The 18494-nt window shown below is 39.8% G+C and overlaps 2 protein-coding genes across 2 annotated transcripts in view; one reads left to right on the top strand and one right to left on the bottom strand.

Annotated features, from left to right (window-relative positions):
* The window catches only part of RGS7 (regulator of G protein signaling 7), a 256768-nt gene extending 246905 nt beyond the window's left edge, over positions 1-9863 (bottom strand). Inside the window, exons 1-2 of the mRNA XM_090135373.1 lie at positions 9681-9863; positions 8506-8601 (exon numbers count right to left, since the gene is read on the bottom strand). The gene's annotated coding sequence lies outside the window, so the exon portion shown is untranslated. The remainder of the gene's footprint in view (positions 1-8505; positions 8602-9680) is intronic.
* Positions 9864-9954: 91 nt separating this feature from the next.
* On the top strand, positions 9955-11910 carry PIGM (phosphatidylinositol glycan anchor biosynthesis class M). Its single transcript, XM_031599551.2, has one exon. It carries the CDS (start codon positions 9989-9991, stop codon positions 11243-11245), a length of 1257 nt encoding a protein of 418 aa, XP_031455411.1. The 5' UTR covers positions 9955-9988; the 3' UTR covers positions 11246-11910.
* The last annotated feature ends 6584 nt before the right edge of the window (positions 11911-18494 follow it).

Genomic DNA, 18494 nt, shown 5'->3' with positions numbered 1-18494 from the left:
TGCCAGGCAGTGAGGTGAAACTGACTGGCCTGTCTCTTTCTTTATTCCCTCCTTAAAAGGAGGGTTATGTTTCCCTTTTCCAGTCACTAGAAACTTTACCAGCCTTCCATGACTTCTGAAATCTGATGGACAGTAGCTTAGCAACTTCATCTGACAGTTCCTTCAGGTACATCCCATAAGGTCCCAGGTTCACTTCAGGTTCCTTAGACAATACTGAACTTGATCTTCTCCAACACTGTGCTCAGCGTTCATATTTCATTCTACCAGTCACTGCCTTAAAATTCTGCGAGTTGAGTAGTTAAGATAGAACCAGTTCTTCTGAGACAAAAAGTCACTAATTACTTCAGTAATCTTTATCCATGTTCTGCGTAAACAGGTCTCCCACTTCCTTATGCTTAGGGGCCACTCACTTTTGCTTTATGATTTGTTCTAACATGGATGCCATTTGCTGCCTCCTCTACAAGTATCCTGCTACAACTGAGGCCAGACTTACCACTTACCACCCCCAACCTTCCATCAGCCTATCTCATATCTTGCATCTAGAAAAAAAAAAAAAAAAAAAAAAATCAGAGGTAGACAAGAATGCTCCACTAAGGAAATCTATCACAAACAACTCTAGATAAACTAAGTCAAAATAAAGTAACATTAAAAAAAACCTTTCATATTACAAGAAACAGAATACATTTCAGTTATGAGCTTAGATTCCTCTTTTATATGAAATGGCTCATTCCATCACAATCTCTGTTGCACAATCCTCAAAGCAACATCTTGAAGACCAAGTGAGTATGTATTTACTGATTGCTCCTGCCATTATTAGAAATGCTATTGTAAGCATCTACTCGTATGCAGTTCTTACTCATATTCACAGTGTGCTGTTTCTTTCCTCAAGTCACCTGACAAATCCATATGGTGTCTGATCCTCTTGGTACCACTGTCCCTAGCATGAAAAACAAACCTTCAAAATAGCTTCACCAGCACCATCTGTCAGTAGCTCTTTTCAGTGGTTTTCTTTCCTATCCACCTCAGACGTCAGAAAAGTAAGATCTGTAGTAAGGGTAGATAATCCAGGCCCACCAAAAGCAGTAAGGGAAGGAACTTGTTCCAAGCAGGATGGAATAACAGTGCTTAAAACACTCAAGCTTCATGCTTAGCTACCTGTATCTCCCATTCCGACTGCAGATTTTTCACACATCTCCAGAAAAATCAAAACCCCAGCAACAGAGTATTGTCCAATCAAGAGAGAAAGCTGTCATGATTCCAATATTAATAAAAGGTTTGTGTTTTGAAGAATATCTAAGATAACCTTTTCGCTTCCCATCCTCACAACTTCCCCAAGAAAGTAAGAGAAAAGTTCCTTACCTCCAGTCTTGAGTTTCTTAGCTCAATCTCAAAAACCAGAGAATTCTAAAAGTCCACACAGACACACACAAAAATATATATACATAAATTTCAATCACTCTGAAGACAAAAATTACTTTTAGCATTTGTTTCATCATTACTCACTTATAAGCAGCTAGGTTTAGAGAAACATAATGTGTTAATATTTGCCATATTAAAAAATATGAAGTATTACAAGAACCCAGATTAGAATTATCTATTATAATTTTCTTTAGTTTGTGTGAGAGTTGGATTCATTTTCTTTTTTGAAAGTGTTCCCCAAGAAATGCATGCTACTGCTATGATTACTATACCACATGCAAAGAAAACCATAGCCATGGCAATTCTGTGAAGCAGAAGGAGAAACAGATGACAGAAAGGCTTAAAGATTATTTCCTGTCCTGAGCTTGTGAAGTTCTTAAGAATTCTCCAAGGGGTCAGGAGACAAGATGATTTATTTCCATTGGAAAACACACACAAGAACTCAATCTTTTTGCCTTCACAGGACATCAAAGGATACATGTAGAACTTAAATCTCACCATGGTATTGCTTTACACGTGAAGGTTATTCTTACTTCATAGAAGAATGAACTTGCAAATTCAGAGGAACATCAAAAGGGACACTGAACAAACGAATCCTTCTGTTGTTGATCATGCTAAGGGGGACTGTAGCAATATGCCCTAGGCAAGTGCTATTCCATTTTCCCCTGAACAATTCTAGGGACAGCCTGGCTCTCAGAAAGGGAAACTGTCTTTATACATCAGTTGTAAAGCAGCAAGAAACTCAACAAAATAAAACCAGAAACAATATTCTGGGTTTTATTAGCCATTTCATATAAAGAATCATTGCAGATTTTACAGTTACTAAAAACAGTTTAGCAGGAATGAAATCCTGACATAGCAGTTCTCCTGAAGAAAGTCACAGGTTTACTGATGCAGAAATTTCATTTTTCAGCTGCCTCTACTTTACGTTAGCTAAAAATTTCTACAAAGTAATTTCTACTGGAAGTAGAAAAATTTTCTCCTCTTCTGATTCCCAGCAGTTACTCCTTTGAAGCTAAACATTTGAAGAGTCAGGGCAAATGATTTATATATTTTGTACAAGCATGACACATATTTCAACACAACACTAATTTTGCACTGTTCCAAACTGAGTAATACAGGGAACTCTAAATTACATTCCCATCATCCTAAAATAGCATAGCTCAGTATGTATCAACCGCTGACTCTTTATTTTTACAGAAGTAATTACCTTACTATTTGCACAAATACAAGGCAGTCTAAATAAGGAAAACTACTTTTCATCGTATCAATATTTCAGCCTAAGGTACACCTTGCCTGAGGGACATTTTTGTGCTGTATTTTTGGCACAATCAGCTCTTTGAAAGATTCATCAAATAAATATCAGATATAGCCATCCCCCTTCTCTCAAAAGGCAGCCTTTCCTAATCTGCTACTTTACATAAACAAAGCAGGATCTACTCTGCCACAAGAAAATTATTTGTTGACTCTCTGCTGACACACATGCAAAATTTATGTCAGCACACTCAAATTCTGGCAACAACCTGTCAAACTCAGCGACGTGGCAGTCAGCAAGGACAAATATTGAAATTCAACAATATTCAGAATGAAGATAGCCAAATAGTAGAGACACAAATGCTGTGCCCATTACTAGTTACACCACACAGTGCAGAGAGAGAACACTCCATACAAATCCTGACAACTATGAACATGACCTGCCTGAATTCACTACAGTGGCTTTACTTTCCTTCAGAATTTTTTACTTTCCTGAGAATTTTTACTACTGAAACACTGTGTGCTCCTAACAATGGAGTATTCCTTTCTCTTTTGATCCAGGTGCAGCGGACCTGCACAGCTAAAGGGGCTAAACAGCACCTTAAGGTTACGTGTGAGGGAGGACATTATTTAGTACAACAAATGGGGGGAAAATGATGAACATACTGAAGGCACAGCTCCCACTTGGAATCAACAGTGAATGAATAAACTCTGAAGACTGAATTAAGAAACGCATGTACTTAAAGTTACAATAGTAACATCCTATACAAGAAGGGAACAGTAGAAATAGAACTGTAACTGCCAAATGCCACTATGTAATTATACTCTGAAGAAGCATCACTGTCTGAGAGCATATATTAAGAGATAGGGCTAGAACTGAAAACGTTCATAAGCAACTAGTCCAGCTGAATGTCTGTCAGGGAGTATGAATGAAGCATAACTAAATAAACATTAAGGAGATAGAAAATACTATTTAGTTACTGGAAAAAAAAAAAAAAAAAAAAAAAGTCAATTTCTACAGGTAGTTACATAAGGATTCATTATCTACAGCTAACTCTGTCTACGGTAGTCTCTCTCTTTAGTTTACAGTTGTATAGTACCAAGTATAACAGCACCTTAGCCACTATGCAAAATAGATTAGGATACCACAGAAGGAATTACTAGTCAAGGATATGACAAGTTTTTTTCTGTTGGTTTTTTTTTTGTTGTTTTTCTTTTTTAAAAAGCATTAGAAAAATAAGTGCTTATTTTCCTACCAAAGCATTTAATAGCTTCTCCACAAATTCAGGACTCCTTCCCTAAATAATTATAAGACCATTCCATCACTTGTAAACTGTTTAATAACACTAGTAGCAATATGCTATTTAATTTCAGAAGTTATTTAACCAGTTCAAAATACTTACGTCATAAGACAGGGAAGCCCTTTATTGGTCAAGGCCAAAAGCACTACAAGTAGCTAAAAGAATATTTCATTTCCTTACCAGAGGGAATATCTTAAGTTTTATCCATCAGAGAACAATTGCTTTTTGTAAATCTTTCAGATGTGGAAACCCAAGAGGTCTTCATTCACCTATTATCTCATATACTCGTAGATCCAGTTATCAGTACCAAGAATTATCCAGAGCAGTCTCTTACAAGCTAAGCCAAGAGAGGATTTATTGTTTTTTTCTTTCCAATTCAGACCTTTCCTACCCAGGTAGATAAAGCTTAGAAGTAAAGCTCAAAACAAGCTTTTGGAAAGTCAGAGGATTACCCACGTCACTACATGAGGAGAGCACCCTAACAGCTCCTACAGTTATCTGACCTTCCAAGCATGGAGGAGCTGAGAAACCCCATCTGAACTTTCTTCTAGACATACTGACTGAAGAACAGGAAACTGAACACAAAACTCTTTATAGAACAATATGTTCCCTCTTCTCTTCTACCACTCCCACAGGAGAAATCCTACACACTCCCCACACGCACACTCTCACCTGTTACAGTTCTTCATGTACTCTGGAGCCCTTCCAGAACAGTTAGCCCTAGCAGCCAGGCACTACCTTTCATAACAGCTGCTTCTGATCAGCTGCACAACCACAGCTGGGTAAATACGATGCACTATGAGGTAATCAGAAGCCTCATCATAATCCAAAAGCCACCTACTTCTGCTCATAAATATTGCCAATGCAGCATTTACAGGCCTGATTCTTTTTAAAACTTTCTCATAGCATACTACTTCAGTCTTCTTACCTGTTTCTGTGAACAGCTCTTCAAGACTTTCAAGTCTTATACAAGACAGTACAAGTAAAATCTAGGTGGTAGGACACAAACCCCTCACTCTAGCACTGTGATATGTTCTCACTGATCCCACATCCTCCCTGAATTATGCATCCTCTTCTTTTTATTTTGATTGTGCCTAGATGAAAATGCCATTAGGAAACAAGACAAAAGAAGGGCAAAGGTTAGAAGACTTTTTTTTCTTTTAATATATTTTTCAGTGTTTGTTGAAGTGCAACAATGCTCACAGGATTATTGACAGAAGAAACATTTAAGATGTTTACTGTTGAGAAGGAAAGGCAGCTCTTCATAAGGCTGTTTGCTTTTTTTGTTGTTGTTGTCAGAAAACATAAGAGAATTTAAGATATAAACTTCCCTGCCATATTGATTAGTTTTGACCATAAAGACAAGAGCAAAAAACCACATCATTGATTTTACTAAGTAATTTTAGAAATCTCTTAGTGCTACATAAGAGAACTATCTACAGTAGAGACTTGGAACTCATCTCTGTCTGCTGGGAAAAAAAGCAACACCACATCCTTGGAATTCCATTCAATGCTTAAAAGCGTAAAGAAATAGTGGGGGTGAAGATCATCTCTTACTGTTCATCTCAGCCAATATCGTGCATTTTAGTTTGAGATTATATCCGCAGGTAGAATTATTTGTCCCTACCTCAATAAGCAAAAGTAAGTATGAACATAGCCACACAACAGCAAAGCCTGCTTCCAAGTAGCTCTCTGTAACTTTGCTGGCCCATTGTTACCTTCTGGAAGAAGGGATCATTTCTGATCACAGCAATTAGGAGCAATGCTCAGGGTAACATTCATTCCCCAGTGTTTTGGATTCCTGCCGCAGACCTTTGTTATGCAGAAGCACTAAGAGCAGCTCTAATAGTGTCAGTCACCTTTCTCAGAAAACTTGCAGAAACAACTGAGAGCTCTGCTCCTCCAGCAAATCTTTAGCCAGAATTACTCAGTGAAATTTCACAGACTTTTTTTTTTTTTTTTTTTTTTGAGCAAGAACAAAAAACAACCCTAAAACAGTAGTTCAGATCAAACTATCAGCGGCTTACCCCACTATCTTTTTTCTCTAAGGCTCACAATGTTATTCTGCAGGGATGCAGAAAACATCCTTAAACCATTCTAAATGCAGGTGTCCTACATCTCAGAAAAATCACCTGACACTCAGTCTAAAGGGCTGGGCACAATTTATTAGAAGAAACTGGGGTAGTGAGAGGAAGACTGAGAGAAACCACAACTGCTCCTTCCTCGGGAAAAGGTTTGACCAAAACTCATACGTTACTGGATCCCATTGAATCCAAAGGTCATGTAAGCTAAAAGAGGTCAAATTTCAAAATTTCCATAGTTCAGCTACCCAGAAAAGTACTTGATTTGTGATCAAATGCCAGTATGTTGTTTCAAGGGACATCATAAAAATTCTGGCTTCAACCACAGCCTCTGTAACTTTTGAGTTACAGCCCATAATTCTGCACTTATTACTTTAGCCACTTAGCCAAAGAAGTCACTGGGACCTGTTTCCAAACAAACTATTGATAATTAGCTCTTGTGCCTTTTCATGTCTATATCTCTTCTGTTCTGAGAGCAGTGTTAGAAGAAAGTAGCAGAGCTGATACGATTTTCTTTCCATATTTGATATCTACTTATCAATCAAAAAAATAAGAACAGAAGATCAAAATATAGTTTTGTGTCTCATCCATCTATATGGATATGACCTCAGGAATTGGGTAGTAGCAAAGATCTCCAATGTCTCGCACTCAAGAGAGATTTTATCTGCTGTAACTACAACCTATCTTTCATATTTGATAAAAGAATTGTAGGAGAAGTGTGAAACAGATACTTTCCAAGCTTTGTCTCTTTTCTTTCTCTGAATAATTGGAAAATGTTGTATTAAGTGGTTATTGACTCAAAATACACAAAATATTTCCCTTATTCACTTATTTTTATGTCTTGTGACCAAAAGCTGTTTAGGACACTTATGGCTGCCTTAAATCTAGACAAGTTTTTGGAATCTCCCTATGTCAGCATCATTCTTCAGAAGACTTACTCTTGCTGACAAATGTTCCACAAGCATTTTCTCAATGGTAGGTTTTTTTTCTGAAATGCTATCCTTTATCAGGTATCCCTACAAACTGATTTTTATCAAGTACTTTTTTTTTCCTGAAGGGCTAGTGTTTTACTCACTACTCTAGCATACAACCAACATAATTACCACAGGAAGAACTCTGCAAGCAACACCTATAACATGTTTTGAGAAGCCATAATGTGATGAAAAAAATTTCCTTTACAATCATAGCACATTTTCTGACTAGCCACATTTTTAGCATAATGTGTGAATAAGGGAATAGATTTATCCATCAGTATTAAGTAAATACATTAACAGAAAAAAAAAGAAAAGTGAAAACTTGTGACCTTATATTTATAACAGTGATTTTCTTTTGTGAAGAGATCTAATAGCTTTTTCATCTTATTTTTGAAAAACCTACTGTATTATTAATTCCAGTATCAAAGCAGAAGTGAATACATCATTATATAATCTTAGCCATACTTTCCTTTTGTCAAAAATAGCTGAAGTTCAACCCAACACAAATATTTGGAAGGCATCACTTATATTTGCAAAAAATAATTTTACCAAGCCCAAAATATCTAACATAGATGTCATTCAGTTTTTCTATCAAATTTTATGTGCTGCAAGAAACAGATTGTACCAATTGCTTTATCAATCACAGTGGCAGTTGATAAATACATTACACAGGAATATTTCTCTTGTAAGGAAACATTTGAAGTTCAAAAACCAAAGAAATTGGAAGGGAACCCAAATAAATCATAGCACAGCAGTCTACCCTTTTAGAAGTTCAAAGATCTTACTTCCTACATATTACCAAAATCATCTTTTAGTTCAGTTGCCTTCTTTACACCTCTTCAGTAGCCTCCAGTTTATAAAATATCTGATGGTATCATCTCTGAGACTGTGTAATCCAAATACGCAATGGGTAACAGAAAAGGTCTGTTTACTGTCTGCACATACAAGCAGATGCTTATAAAATAAATAGATGTGCATATATTCCCATATGCATTTCTATTTAATTCATATTTTATGCATGATTATGCTCGACTCCACTCCACATTTTCCTTCATACTGTTTCCATCTTCATGTGCACTGGAATCAATCAGCTTTGGTCTCAGTGGTTCTATTAGTTTTTATTTTCTAGCATTTTCTAAAAGTGGCTCCTCGTGTCTTGTATAAATAAAAGCAGCATTTTACAGGAACAATAGATTTACAGCTTTAATAAGACTGCCCTCCTTCCTGCATTAAAGTCTACATGACAAACCAGGTTAAGCAAGCTGGTATCAAATCTGAAGCCAAACACTTTTTTGAGCCAGACATTAATTCTCTGCAGTGCTTCAGGCTTATTTTCAAGATGTTAAATTATTGATAAGGAAAATCAATTATTTTTTCAGCATGAGCAATGTCATACAGTTACATTATATACAACAATAGCTAAAGTAGTTTTTCTATTTTATTAACTTTAGAACACTTTAGAATTAAATTACCTACCTTTTCTTCTTTAGAATCCAGATAAACAGTCACTAGGGACAGCCTCGCAACTTCTGTTAACTTCAGAGGAGAATAAAATATTTGTCCAAAAACAAACTGTCAGAAACAAACAAAGAAAACATCTTAGAGACCACCAGATGGATACGTTTCTTTATTAAACTAGTATTATTTAAACAGCAACATTTAAATTTGACACACCATCAAATTAACTGCAATGAATTCTCTTCTAGCAATCACAAGAATCACAAGATAATCCTGGGAGGAAACAGGGAGATGGCAAGAACGATTCTTTTTTAGCAATAAACTTCCTGAAATAAAAACTCAGAATTGAGGATCTACATGCACAATTTTTCTTGGACTCATGGTTCCATAGACTATCAAGTGATTTCAGTTCCAATGATTCTGTAAGCCTCTATTATTTCCTAGCATTTTCACATGTTACTTCGGCCACTGCAAAAGATTAGGTGACAGAGCTTTCTGTACAATATCCCAACCATTATGGTACAAGATATATAAAAGGAGGAAGGAGGTGAAATATCACCAATCCCCCAAATACCTTAATTATCAGCTTTAGGACTTAATGGTGTCATACGGTAAATTAATGGAGAAATTTCATGATGATTCCTATGGAAGTTAGTACAAAGGCTGCTCTGAAAGTAACATCTCCTATTTTATTACGTTGGCCCATGACACTGAAGGTGGATTTTACATGTTGTCGCCCTGTGACAGACGGCAGCAGAGGGACAGTGACAAAATGGCGTCTAACGTGGAACTGCTGATGGAGCAAATGCATAGGATTGAATTCCTCTATGCAGGAAAAATTGTACCCTTTGACATTCATCAATGCTTGTTGAATGCTTAAGGTGACCAAGCAGTGGATAGGAGCACAGTAAGGCAGTGGGTACCTCATTTCAACACCCTCACAGCAGCTGTGGAACAGCGGGTCACCTCCACTGGCACATGTTTTGAGGAGCATGGCATGCAGGCTCCTGGCCACTGCCCACAAAAATGCACAGCTAACAGCTGTTTGCAGCTGAGAATTTTCTCCATCCGATGGTATTATTGTGTACTTTCTATTTGTTGCGTTTGCCACGGAAATAAGGAGGAAGCATGGCTTTTGGGGGAACCTACATATGGCAACACATAGCGATTTACACAGACGGAAAAACGGATACCTCTTTGTAAATTCTGCCCAGAGAGGTGGTGGAGTCACCGACCCTGGAGGTGTTCAAGGAACGCCTGGATTTTGTGTTGAGGGACGTGATTTAGCGAGTACTGTCGGTGATAGGTGGATGGTTGGACTGGGTGATCTTGAAGATCTTTTCCAACCTTGGAGAGTGCGTGATTCTAAACGAAGCGCCCTTTCCCCTCCCCGTGCAGGGCAGCGGCTTCAGCGCCGCACCACGCACGCGCCACCGCGCGCATGCGCAGCACCGCTGGCCGCTCTCCGCGAGCCGGCGGAAGCGCGCTGCTGAGCGCGGCCATGGCGGGGGGGTGGCCGGGGCTGGGCGCCGCGCTGGGCGCGGGGCTGTCGGCCAGGCTGTGCCTGGTGCTGTACGGCCTGTACCAGGACGCGGTCATGCGGGTGCGGTACACCGACGTCGACTACCGGGTGTTCACGGACGCGGCGCGGCTGGTGACCCAGGGGCGGTCGCCCTACCGGCGGGCCACCTTCCGCTACACGCCGCTGCTGGCCTGGCTGCTGACGCCCAACGTTCTCCTCGGCGAGCTCTTCGGGAAGCTGCTCTTCGTGGCCGGGGACCTGGCGGCCGCCGGCGTGGCTTACCGGGCCCTGCGGCGCCGAGGGGCCTCCCCCGGGCGGGCCTGCGGGTGCTGCGCCGCCGCCTGGCTGCTCAACCCGCTGCCCGCGGCCGTGTCCAGCCGGGGCAACGCGGAGGCGCTGGTGGCCGTGTGTGTGCTGGCCGCCCTGCACCTGGTGGAAGCGGGGAGCGTAGGGAGGGCCGCGCTGTGCTACGGGCTGGCCGTGCACCTGAAGATCTACCCGCTGACCTACGCGCTGCCCATAGCGCTGCACCTGCAGGGCGGCGGGGAAGGGGCGGCGGGGAAGGGGCGGCACGGAACGGCCGAGTTTACGCTGGTAGGGGGCGTCTGGAGGCTGGTTGTGCGGGCGCTGAACCGCAACGCGCTGCTTTTCGGAGCGATCGCTGGATCTGCCCTGGCCGCCTTGACCGTCCTGTTTTACCGCCTGTACGGCTGGGAGTTTTTAGAGCAGGCCTACCTCTACCACCTGACCAGGAGGGATATCCGACACAACTTCTCTCCCTATTTCTACATGTTGTATTTAACTGCGGAGAGCAAATGGAGTTTTGCCCTTGGGCTCGCAGCTTTCCTGCCGCAGCTGCTTCTGCTCCTGGTTGTGTCCGTAGCGTTTTACAAAGACCTTGTTTTTTGTTGTTTCCTACACACCGCTATTTTTGTGAGTTTTAACAAAGTGTGCACGTCCCAGTACTTTATCTGGTACCTCTGCCTTTTGCCTATCATAATACCTAATATTAAAATGTCCTGGCGTCGTGGTGTGCTGCTGCTCTTTCTGTGGCTTGTTGGGCAAGGCCTGTGGCTTGCTCCTGCCTACTTTCTAGAGTTCAAAGGTTATAACACTTTTTTATTTATATGGCTGGCTGGCTTGCTTTTCCTTTTTATCAATAGCTTCATACTTGTACAGATTATTTCACATTATCAACGGGAAACACAAGTTGCCAAAAAAGTCAAAGAGCAGTAATAAGTAGATCAAAATTCAGAAACAGTGATGTTGTCTTTAGCAAGGCTTTTCATACCAGCAGCACTTTGATTAACATAAATGTGTACATTATAGAATGGATGGTGTATGTAAGCAATGCTTCATTAGGGCTCCGAGGGCATTCATCGGTCTTAACTGCAACAAGCAGCCACTGGCCTACCCTGATCTCTGTCTGCAAGGGAACCCACCTGCCATGTGGACTAAAACTGCATTGTAGCCTTGACCTGGCGGACTGCTGATGATGATGACTGAATTCACTGGAAGGACCTTAGACCTGGTTCATCACTTGTCACATCTGGGGCTGCACAGGTGGACTCCGTTACCACACTCATCTCTGCCTGCTGTTGTCAGATGTGGTGGGGCTGTGCCCTGGCCACTGAGAGAATGCCCTGTGCTGGGGGCTTCTTTCTGGCTCATGCCTTCCTACAGAGCAGCCCCAGTCATGCTCCCCAACACCCTTTTTCTCCTTGTTACTGTACTCTGTCCTTGTTAAGGACTGCGGCTTCTGTCTAGGAAAACACAGAAGATCATAGTCATTATAATATAATGGAATATTGTGAGTTTGATGGTCTTATACATTCCAGTAACTGGGTGAGGGATTTTGCAAGGATTATGCTAACAAATAAATACAATATATATATATATGGTGTGTTGTTTTTCTTCTCACACTAACAATTTAGCAGCACATTGCTCAGGGCCTGTACCCAGTCTTTCTTCAGTGAAGAAGGGAAGCTCTTGAAACTTTACTTTAAAATTCAGGTTTTCTTACTTTGACACATTTTTCCCCCCCTTCTCAGTGCTTTTGGGATTTTTGAATAGGCAGACTTAATCCATTCTCTTGCTGGAGATAAAAACAAATACCTGTCTTGGATGACAGAAACATACAAAGCAAAAGTATCTGTCTTCCTTGCTGCCCCAATCTTAAAAAAAAAAAAGAAGCCACTGCTTTAATCTGTGTTTTATTATCAATCATTGTAGATACTGAAAGAAGCAAATACAAAGTACAGCTCAAATGACACCCGTGTCTCATAAGGACTAGAGTTTATACTACCAAAAAGAAATTGAAAATATAGTTTCTCAATAGTTCAATCTCTCTGCTATTAAAAATGAATGAAAAAGAAAGTGAAGGGATCTGAGGCAGTGTAGCACTTGCCAGAAGAAAAGGAAAGTTTTAAAACAGTTACTGTGTCCTGTCAAATTAAGGTATTTATTACCATATGAGACAGGAGATGTGAGTGGTAATAGGAGGAAATCAGAATCATCTAGGAGTCAGTAATCTCCTCAAGAATGTGCTACCAGAGGTCTGCTCTCTACAGCTTTTGGCAGAGGAAGTAACTAGCTGTGTGGTTTTTAATAAGATACTCAGTTTAAATAGATAAATGCTAAATTTAAGAAAATTGATATTTACCTCAAGTTTAAAGTTATGCCCTACCTAACATCTACAGGAAAGCGAAATTTGTAGAGTAATTAGAATTTCAAGACAAAGAAATTCCAACCAGTCAGTGTGATTCCAGTGGTACCAGTGGGAAAGAACGAGGCCAGAGTTCCTGTGTGATGCTGCCTCTTAGAATCCTGAGATCTCCCGAGGGAGCTGGAATTGTTTAGTCTGGAGAAGAGGAGGCTCAGGGGAGACCTCATTGAAAGGAGGTTGTGATGAGGTGGGGTTTGGCCTCTTCTCCCAGGCAACAAGCAGGACCTAAGGACATGGCCACAAGTTGTACCAGAGGAGATTTAGGTTAGATGTAAGGAAAAACTTTTTCTCTCAGAGAGTGGTCAGGCACTGGAATGGCTGCCCAGGGAGGTGGTGGAGTCGCCATCCCTGGCAGCGTTCAAGAGGCGTCTGGATGAGGAGCTACAAGATATGGTTTAGTGCTTGTGGTAGCAATGGTGGTGGGAGGACAGTTGGACTAGATGATCTTGTAGGTCCTTTCCAACCTTGTGATTCTATGATTCCCCCATGCTGCAGCAGCTTCACAGCTTGCTTACTGACAGCCTTTTCTTTCCCAGGCATAGTTCTATCTCTTGGAGCTGCGCTGTGGGTTTTTGTTGTGTGAATTGGACCAATTACAGAAAGCAGAGGAAACCCTCAAGCCCCAGTAGCCTCAAGCCAAAGGGCATGCTACCAGATGTAGCATATCCTTGCACTGTTCCAGCCTTGTTCAGCCATTTTGACATTATCTTAGAAGTTAAGATTCCTACACTCACAATGGGACAGAGTTTGTTCTGCTCCTAAGCTGCAAAGGCATGCTGATTTTCCCTGCTGGCCCCATTCACACTCACCTCCAAGAATGCCTAAAATGTAGGATTAAAGATCTCTAGCACAGTCTTGTCTAGATCTTCCACAAAATTGGATGGGAGAAATGAACTGAAAGATAATGAACATCAAAGTTCATTGAGGGTTTGTATCATGCAAATCGCTTTTGATATCTAAGTGGAATTGAATAGCTTCAGTCACTGATAGAAAGCATTAAATCAAGTAACTGTAGCCAAGTGCAGAACAAGTTGTAATTCATGAACAAGTCATGGTCATTAATTAATTTGGTAAACTTTAAGGATATTTTAATTTCCTATGGAACATTACTGATTTTACTAGTGTTCACATTTTTTCACTTAGTGATCATGTGTCCATTTTCCTTCTAGTAATTCAGAACTGAAGTGTCTGAATGCTGATACTAGCTATCATTCCCTTCTCTGGGTTGCAAAATTTGTAGTGCTATCTATTTAAGTAAGAAATTGTAGAATTCCCCACAGATCTGTTTTATTTGCAGATTTTATAGACTGCACTGAGATCAGCCTTGAGACACTAAGGGGAAAGAAGAAAAAGAAGTATCAAGACAAATAATGTTTTTGCCTTGCCTTTTACATTGTAGCCTTTAGTCCAAAGGCTCATAGTGAATTCACAAGAGTCTGTAGTCAAATCTTCAACACTGAATTGATTTGCTGCAAAATTTATGCATGAAATTACTAAAACTAAACAAAAACATCACAATAAATGGTTCACTGACTTACAGACTGAGCATGCTAAATTAGCATCTCTGACCCAATAACCACATTCTTGGTCCTTACTATCAATTGTCCTGACAGTGTAACCAGCATTGTATTGATTTCTGTAGTTTTAAAAATCAGTAATTTTATGCTCTAAAATGAGCTCATCCATTTTTGTTTGGTTGGTTTTTTAAAGACACCTCGAAGCTTTTATATTTAACTGCAATGGAAAATTCCAACATTTTCCTAAGGATTTATAGAGAAAGTAAATGCTGAAGACAGTAAATCATGAGCAAGTTGGTTTTTTTTAAGCTGAGAATAATGAGACAACTATTCCAAAAGAGCAGTTGAAGTTCACAATGAACACATAGAACTGAAAATCTATGTTCACATCGTTCCAAAGGACAGCTTTAGAATGCACACCCCAGTGCTAGCAGCACTATGGGATAGGACAATGTCTTCAGTGAGATTAAACTCAAATCATTCTTGCTCAGGCAGCAAGGATAGTGAGTTGGAAGAGACACTTTCAAGAACCCGTTCATTCTGACTATATCTGACTGTACCCATTTCACCAGTATTCTTTTTTAACAACGTAAATCAGTGGTACTTCATTTTAGCAAAAGTCCTGTGACCATCCCTTCAGTCCCTACACACTCCTGCTAACCTCTCAGCAGTCCCAAGTCCCTGAACTTATCTGTGCCTTCCATCAGCTGTTAAACCACTCAGAAGTTATAGCTGTAGCTACACCATTTCCCACATAAATCAGAAGTGGGCATTGTTATTTTATATTGAGAGATGAAGCATGCAAAGATTAAGGAAGTTATATAAGATGATAATACAGGATTTTGTAGCACAGGCCATGACAGAAAACACCAAATCTTTGATTCCCACACAGACTTAATGACAGACCTCCTTTCTGGCACACGCTGAGCTGGACTTCCACAGAAACAAGAGGTTGCACATTGGAGGTAGTCCTACTTAGTACATAGATTATGCTTAAGCTCCAAGAATAAAATGCTGAAGTTAAAGTTTGAATCTTTAACATTCTTTTCAGATAAAACATTTATTTCAGAGCTTGCAGGGTGAAGAAATGAGAGATAAGAAAGCCTTGCTATTTCCTGGGGAAAAATAGTGGGGAAGCAAACTAGACCATCTGTGGAAGTAGTATCTAAAGGAAATGTCTGTATCTGATTATGTAGGAGGACAGAACTTCTGCCTTGGAAATCAGCTGACATGCAGGCAAATTGAGCAGTATGCTTGTAGCAGGGAACAGACAATATTTATGTGAAAGATATTCTATCAAAGTGTGCTTTCCTCTTTCACATGAGAAAAGTTAGATTTGGTAACAGTTATCAGGCTGGGTGAACATAAACTTTGATTCTTTCATGTTACCATAGGAAGACTCCATAGGATGTTACATCCTGCAGTAACCCTTACAAAGCTGTGCAGGTGTGATTTGGAATAGAGTTTTAGTAGGCAATGTTGGAGTGAAGCAAGAGACAGGATATTAGCATAGAGTAACTCTGAAAATGCTTCTTGAAGGTTAATGCAAGTAAGAACTGATTTCTGCTTCACAAGCTAGCAGCTGTGTTAATAGAGATGGTACTGTTTTGGTAGTAATTTTCCAAGGAGAGCTGCATCCTGCGGCCCATATGCTTCCATTCTGTGCTAAAGAACATTAATTCAAATTCCCTGTTGATCTGACAGTCAACATTTTTTCGGTCTCTCTCTTGTCCCTCCTACTGATCCAGTAGATTGAATTAGCTAGGAAGCAGGCTTAGAAAATGAAGTGGAAAACAATGTATGATTATCCTTCTCTTATTTCCCCTCACTGTATAGTGTGAATATGTTGAATAATTAAGAAGATTTACCTTCCGGAACACAGTGCCACTTCAGCTTGAGGTAAGAGTACTTTGTTAATATGAGGCATTTTACCTAAATGCAGCTGAGAGAAACTTGACTGAATGAGCCACATGGACTTCTGCCAACCAAGAGTGAAGCTACAGATAGCCTGTCCGTTTCAATATTAGCACTATTTTTTTCTGTATTTTGCTGAATTTAAAAAATACAGATGCAAAAAAGGTGAATATAAGTTTTCTGTGAGATGTGTTAAGTTTCCAAATGCATTCTAGCATTGTACTTATATGAAAGAGTGAACTAGCGCGGAAGTTAAATCAAGATATAAGTGTAGGTTAACAGCACTCATAGTAAAAAGCTAGACTATTTTGCTGAATACAGCAAAATACAAGAACACAACAACAAAAAAGTTAACAAAAAAAAATAGCAGTATTTGTAAGTTATAGTTTCAAACTTCTTTTAAGAGATTTTAGAGATCATACAGTCATGAACACACTAAAGGTGAACAAATGCCACATCATACATGGCATTAATAATTCATTAATTATCTCTTTCCCACCGATAACATCATCTCATAGAAAGTAGCACTTCTTTTAATACTTTCTTTTTAAATACATAGTCTGGAAATTCACATGAGTATCAAGTACTTCTCCACCTTAAAACTGTGAGATCTATGTGAAAATAGTTTTTAATTACCATTAGCACTTCCAAGTTTAGTGCTGGCAACAGCCAGCTTGTTAATTCAGGCAGCACAGGAACTGAAGCCGTGACCAATTTTCCTTCATGCTCTAATAAACTGTTTGATTAAGTATAAGAAAGTTTGTTGCTGGAAGCAAACCAAATGTTATTTTCTCACTGCAAAGAAATATGGTACATCTAGTGCCAAAATTTACACGTGCAGGATGGAGCAAAGTGATCAAAAAACAAGGACAAAAGTGAGGCCCACAAGACCTTGACTATGATCTGGCTTCTGCCACTAATCATTAGCAAATGACTTTGGCTTGCTGTGCTATTTTCCTCTGCTGCTTTTGGTTGCTTTATCCATCCAAATGGCTAATTCTAGCCATAACATGTCTCCTGATCCGTTCCTAACACACTGCCAGAAAGTGATTGCAGTCGTGTTTGCAATGGTTGTAAACCTGATTGTTAGTAAATCATAAATGCCTAAAGACATTATGTTTAAAAAATATACATGCAAAAAAGGTGAACATAAGTTTTCTGTGAGATGTGTTAAGTTTCCAAATGCATTCTAGCATTGTATTTATGTGAAAGAGTGGACCAGTGCTGAAGTTAAATCAAGATATAAGTGTAGGTTAACAGCACTCATAGTAAAAAGCTAGACAATAAAGAATAAACATTTTAAAAAATTACAAGGTAGTTGATACTGCAAGTAAATAAAATTTTATTATTAGCAGCCTGCTTAGATTGTATTGGAAGTAGTTATTGAAAATGTATTAGGGAAATGAAACCACAGACATCTCTGCAGCTGGCATAAGTAGCTGCTATTGCCTCAGATGCGAGACAGCACTTCAGATGTGAGATATGCACATTCATAAAACATCCTGTACACTATGCTGTTATCCAAGCAAAAATTAATAGCTGCCCTTTTCTCTGAAGAATGTTCATTCTGTCTTCAGATACAGGTAAAACTATTCTTTTGCATCAGTCTTTTCCCCAAAGGTGTCACTAGAAAAATGCAGACTACCAAAATGAAATCCAGACTCATGTACTGTACAAGGACAGTTACAGGGAACTCTAAATTTGCTTCAGCTTCCTAGGCTACCAGAACAAGTGTATGCTTTGTGCTGGAAGCAGTGTGAATGCACAGTGCAAATTTCCAACGACATACCCAAAATAAAGCCTACCATAATGCTTAAAGCAACCAGATGTTGCCTTGAGATATGCTATGATAGTTACACCTATTACCATATATGTATCTTAATATATATCTCTACAGCTATAGCATTACAGCAGCATATTCAGGGACTTCATGCCCAGCCTAACTGGATGAGCATTTGTTAAAGATATAAAAAGGGCCCTCCTCTTGAGTTACTGGGCCACTTCAGGCCCTTTAGCAGGACATTTTCTTAGGGCTCATGTATGGGAATAATTAGTTCACAGCCTGAACCAGTGACTGAATTACACAGAATGGCCAGGGTTGGAAGGGACCTCAAGGATCATGAATCTCCAACCTCCCCATTTAATACTAGACCAGGATGCCCAGGGTCCCATCCAGTCTGGCCTTGAACACTTCCAGGGACGGGGCATCCACAACCTCTCTGGGCAGCTGTTCCAGCACCTCACCACTCTCATAGTAAAGAACTTCCCCCTGACATCCAACCTAAATCTTCCCTCCCTCAACTTAAAACCATTTCCTCTTGTCCTGCAG

Source organism: Phasianus colchicus, chromosome 2, assembly GCF_987193195.1.
Source record: "Phasianus colchicus chromosome 2, bPhaCol1.hap1.1, whole genome shotgun sequence".
Taxonomy (NCBI): domain Eukaryota; kingdom Metazoa; phylum Chordata; class Aves; order Galliformes; family Phasianidae; genus Phasianus; species Phasianus colchicus.
The sequence above is the reverse complement of the archived record's forward strand: the minus strand, read 5'-3'. Positions and strand labels throughout refer to the sequence as shown.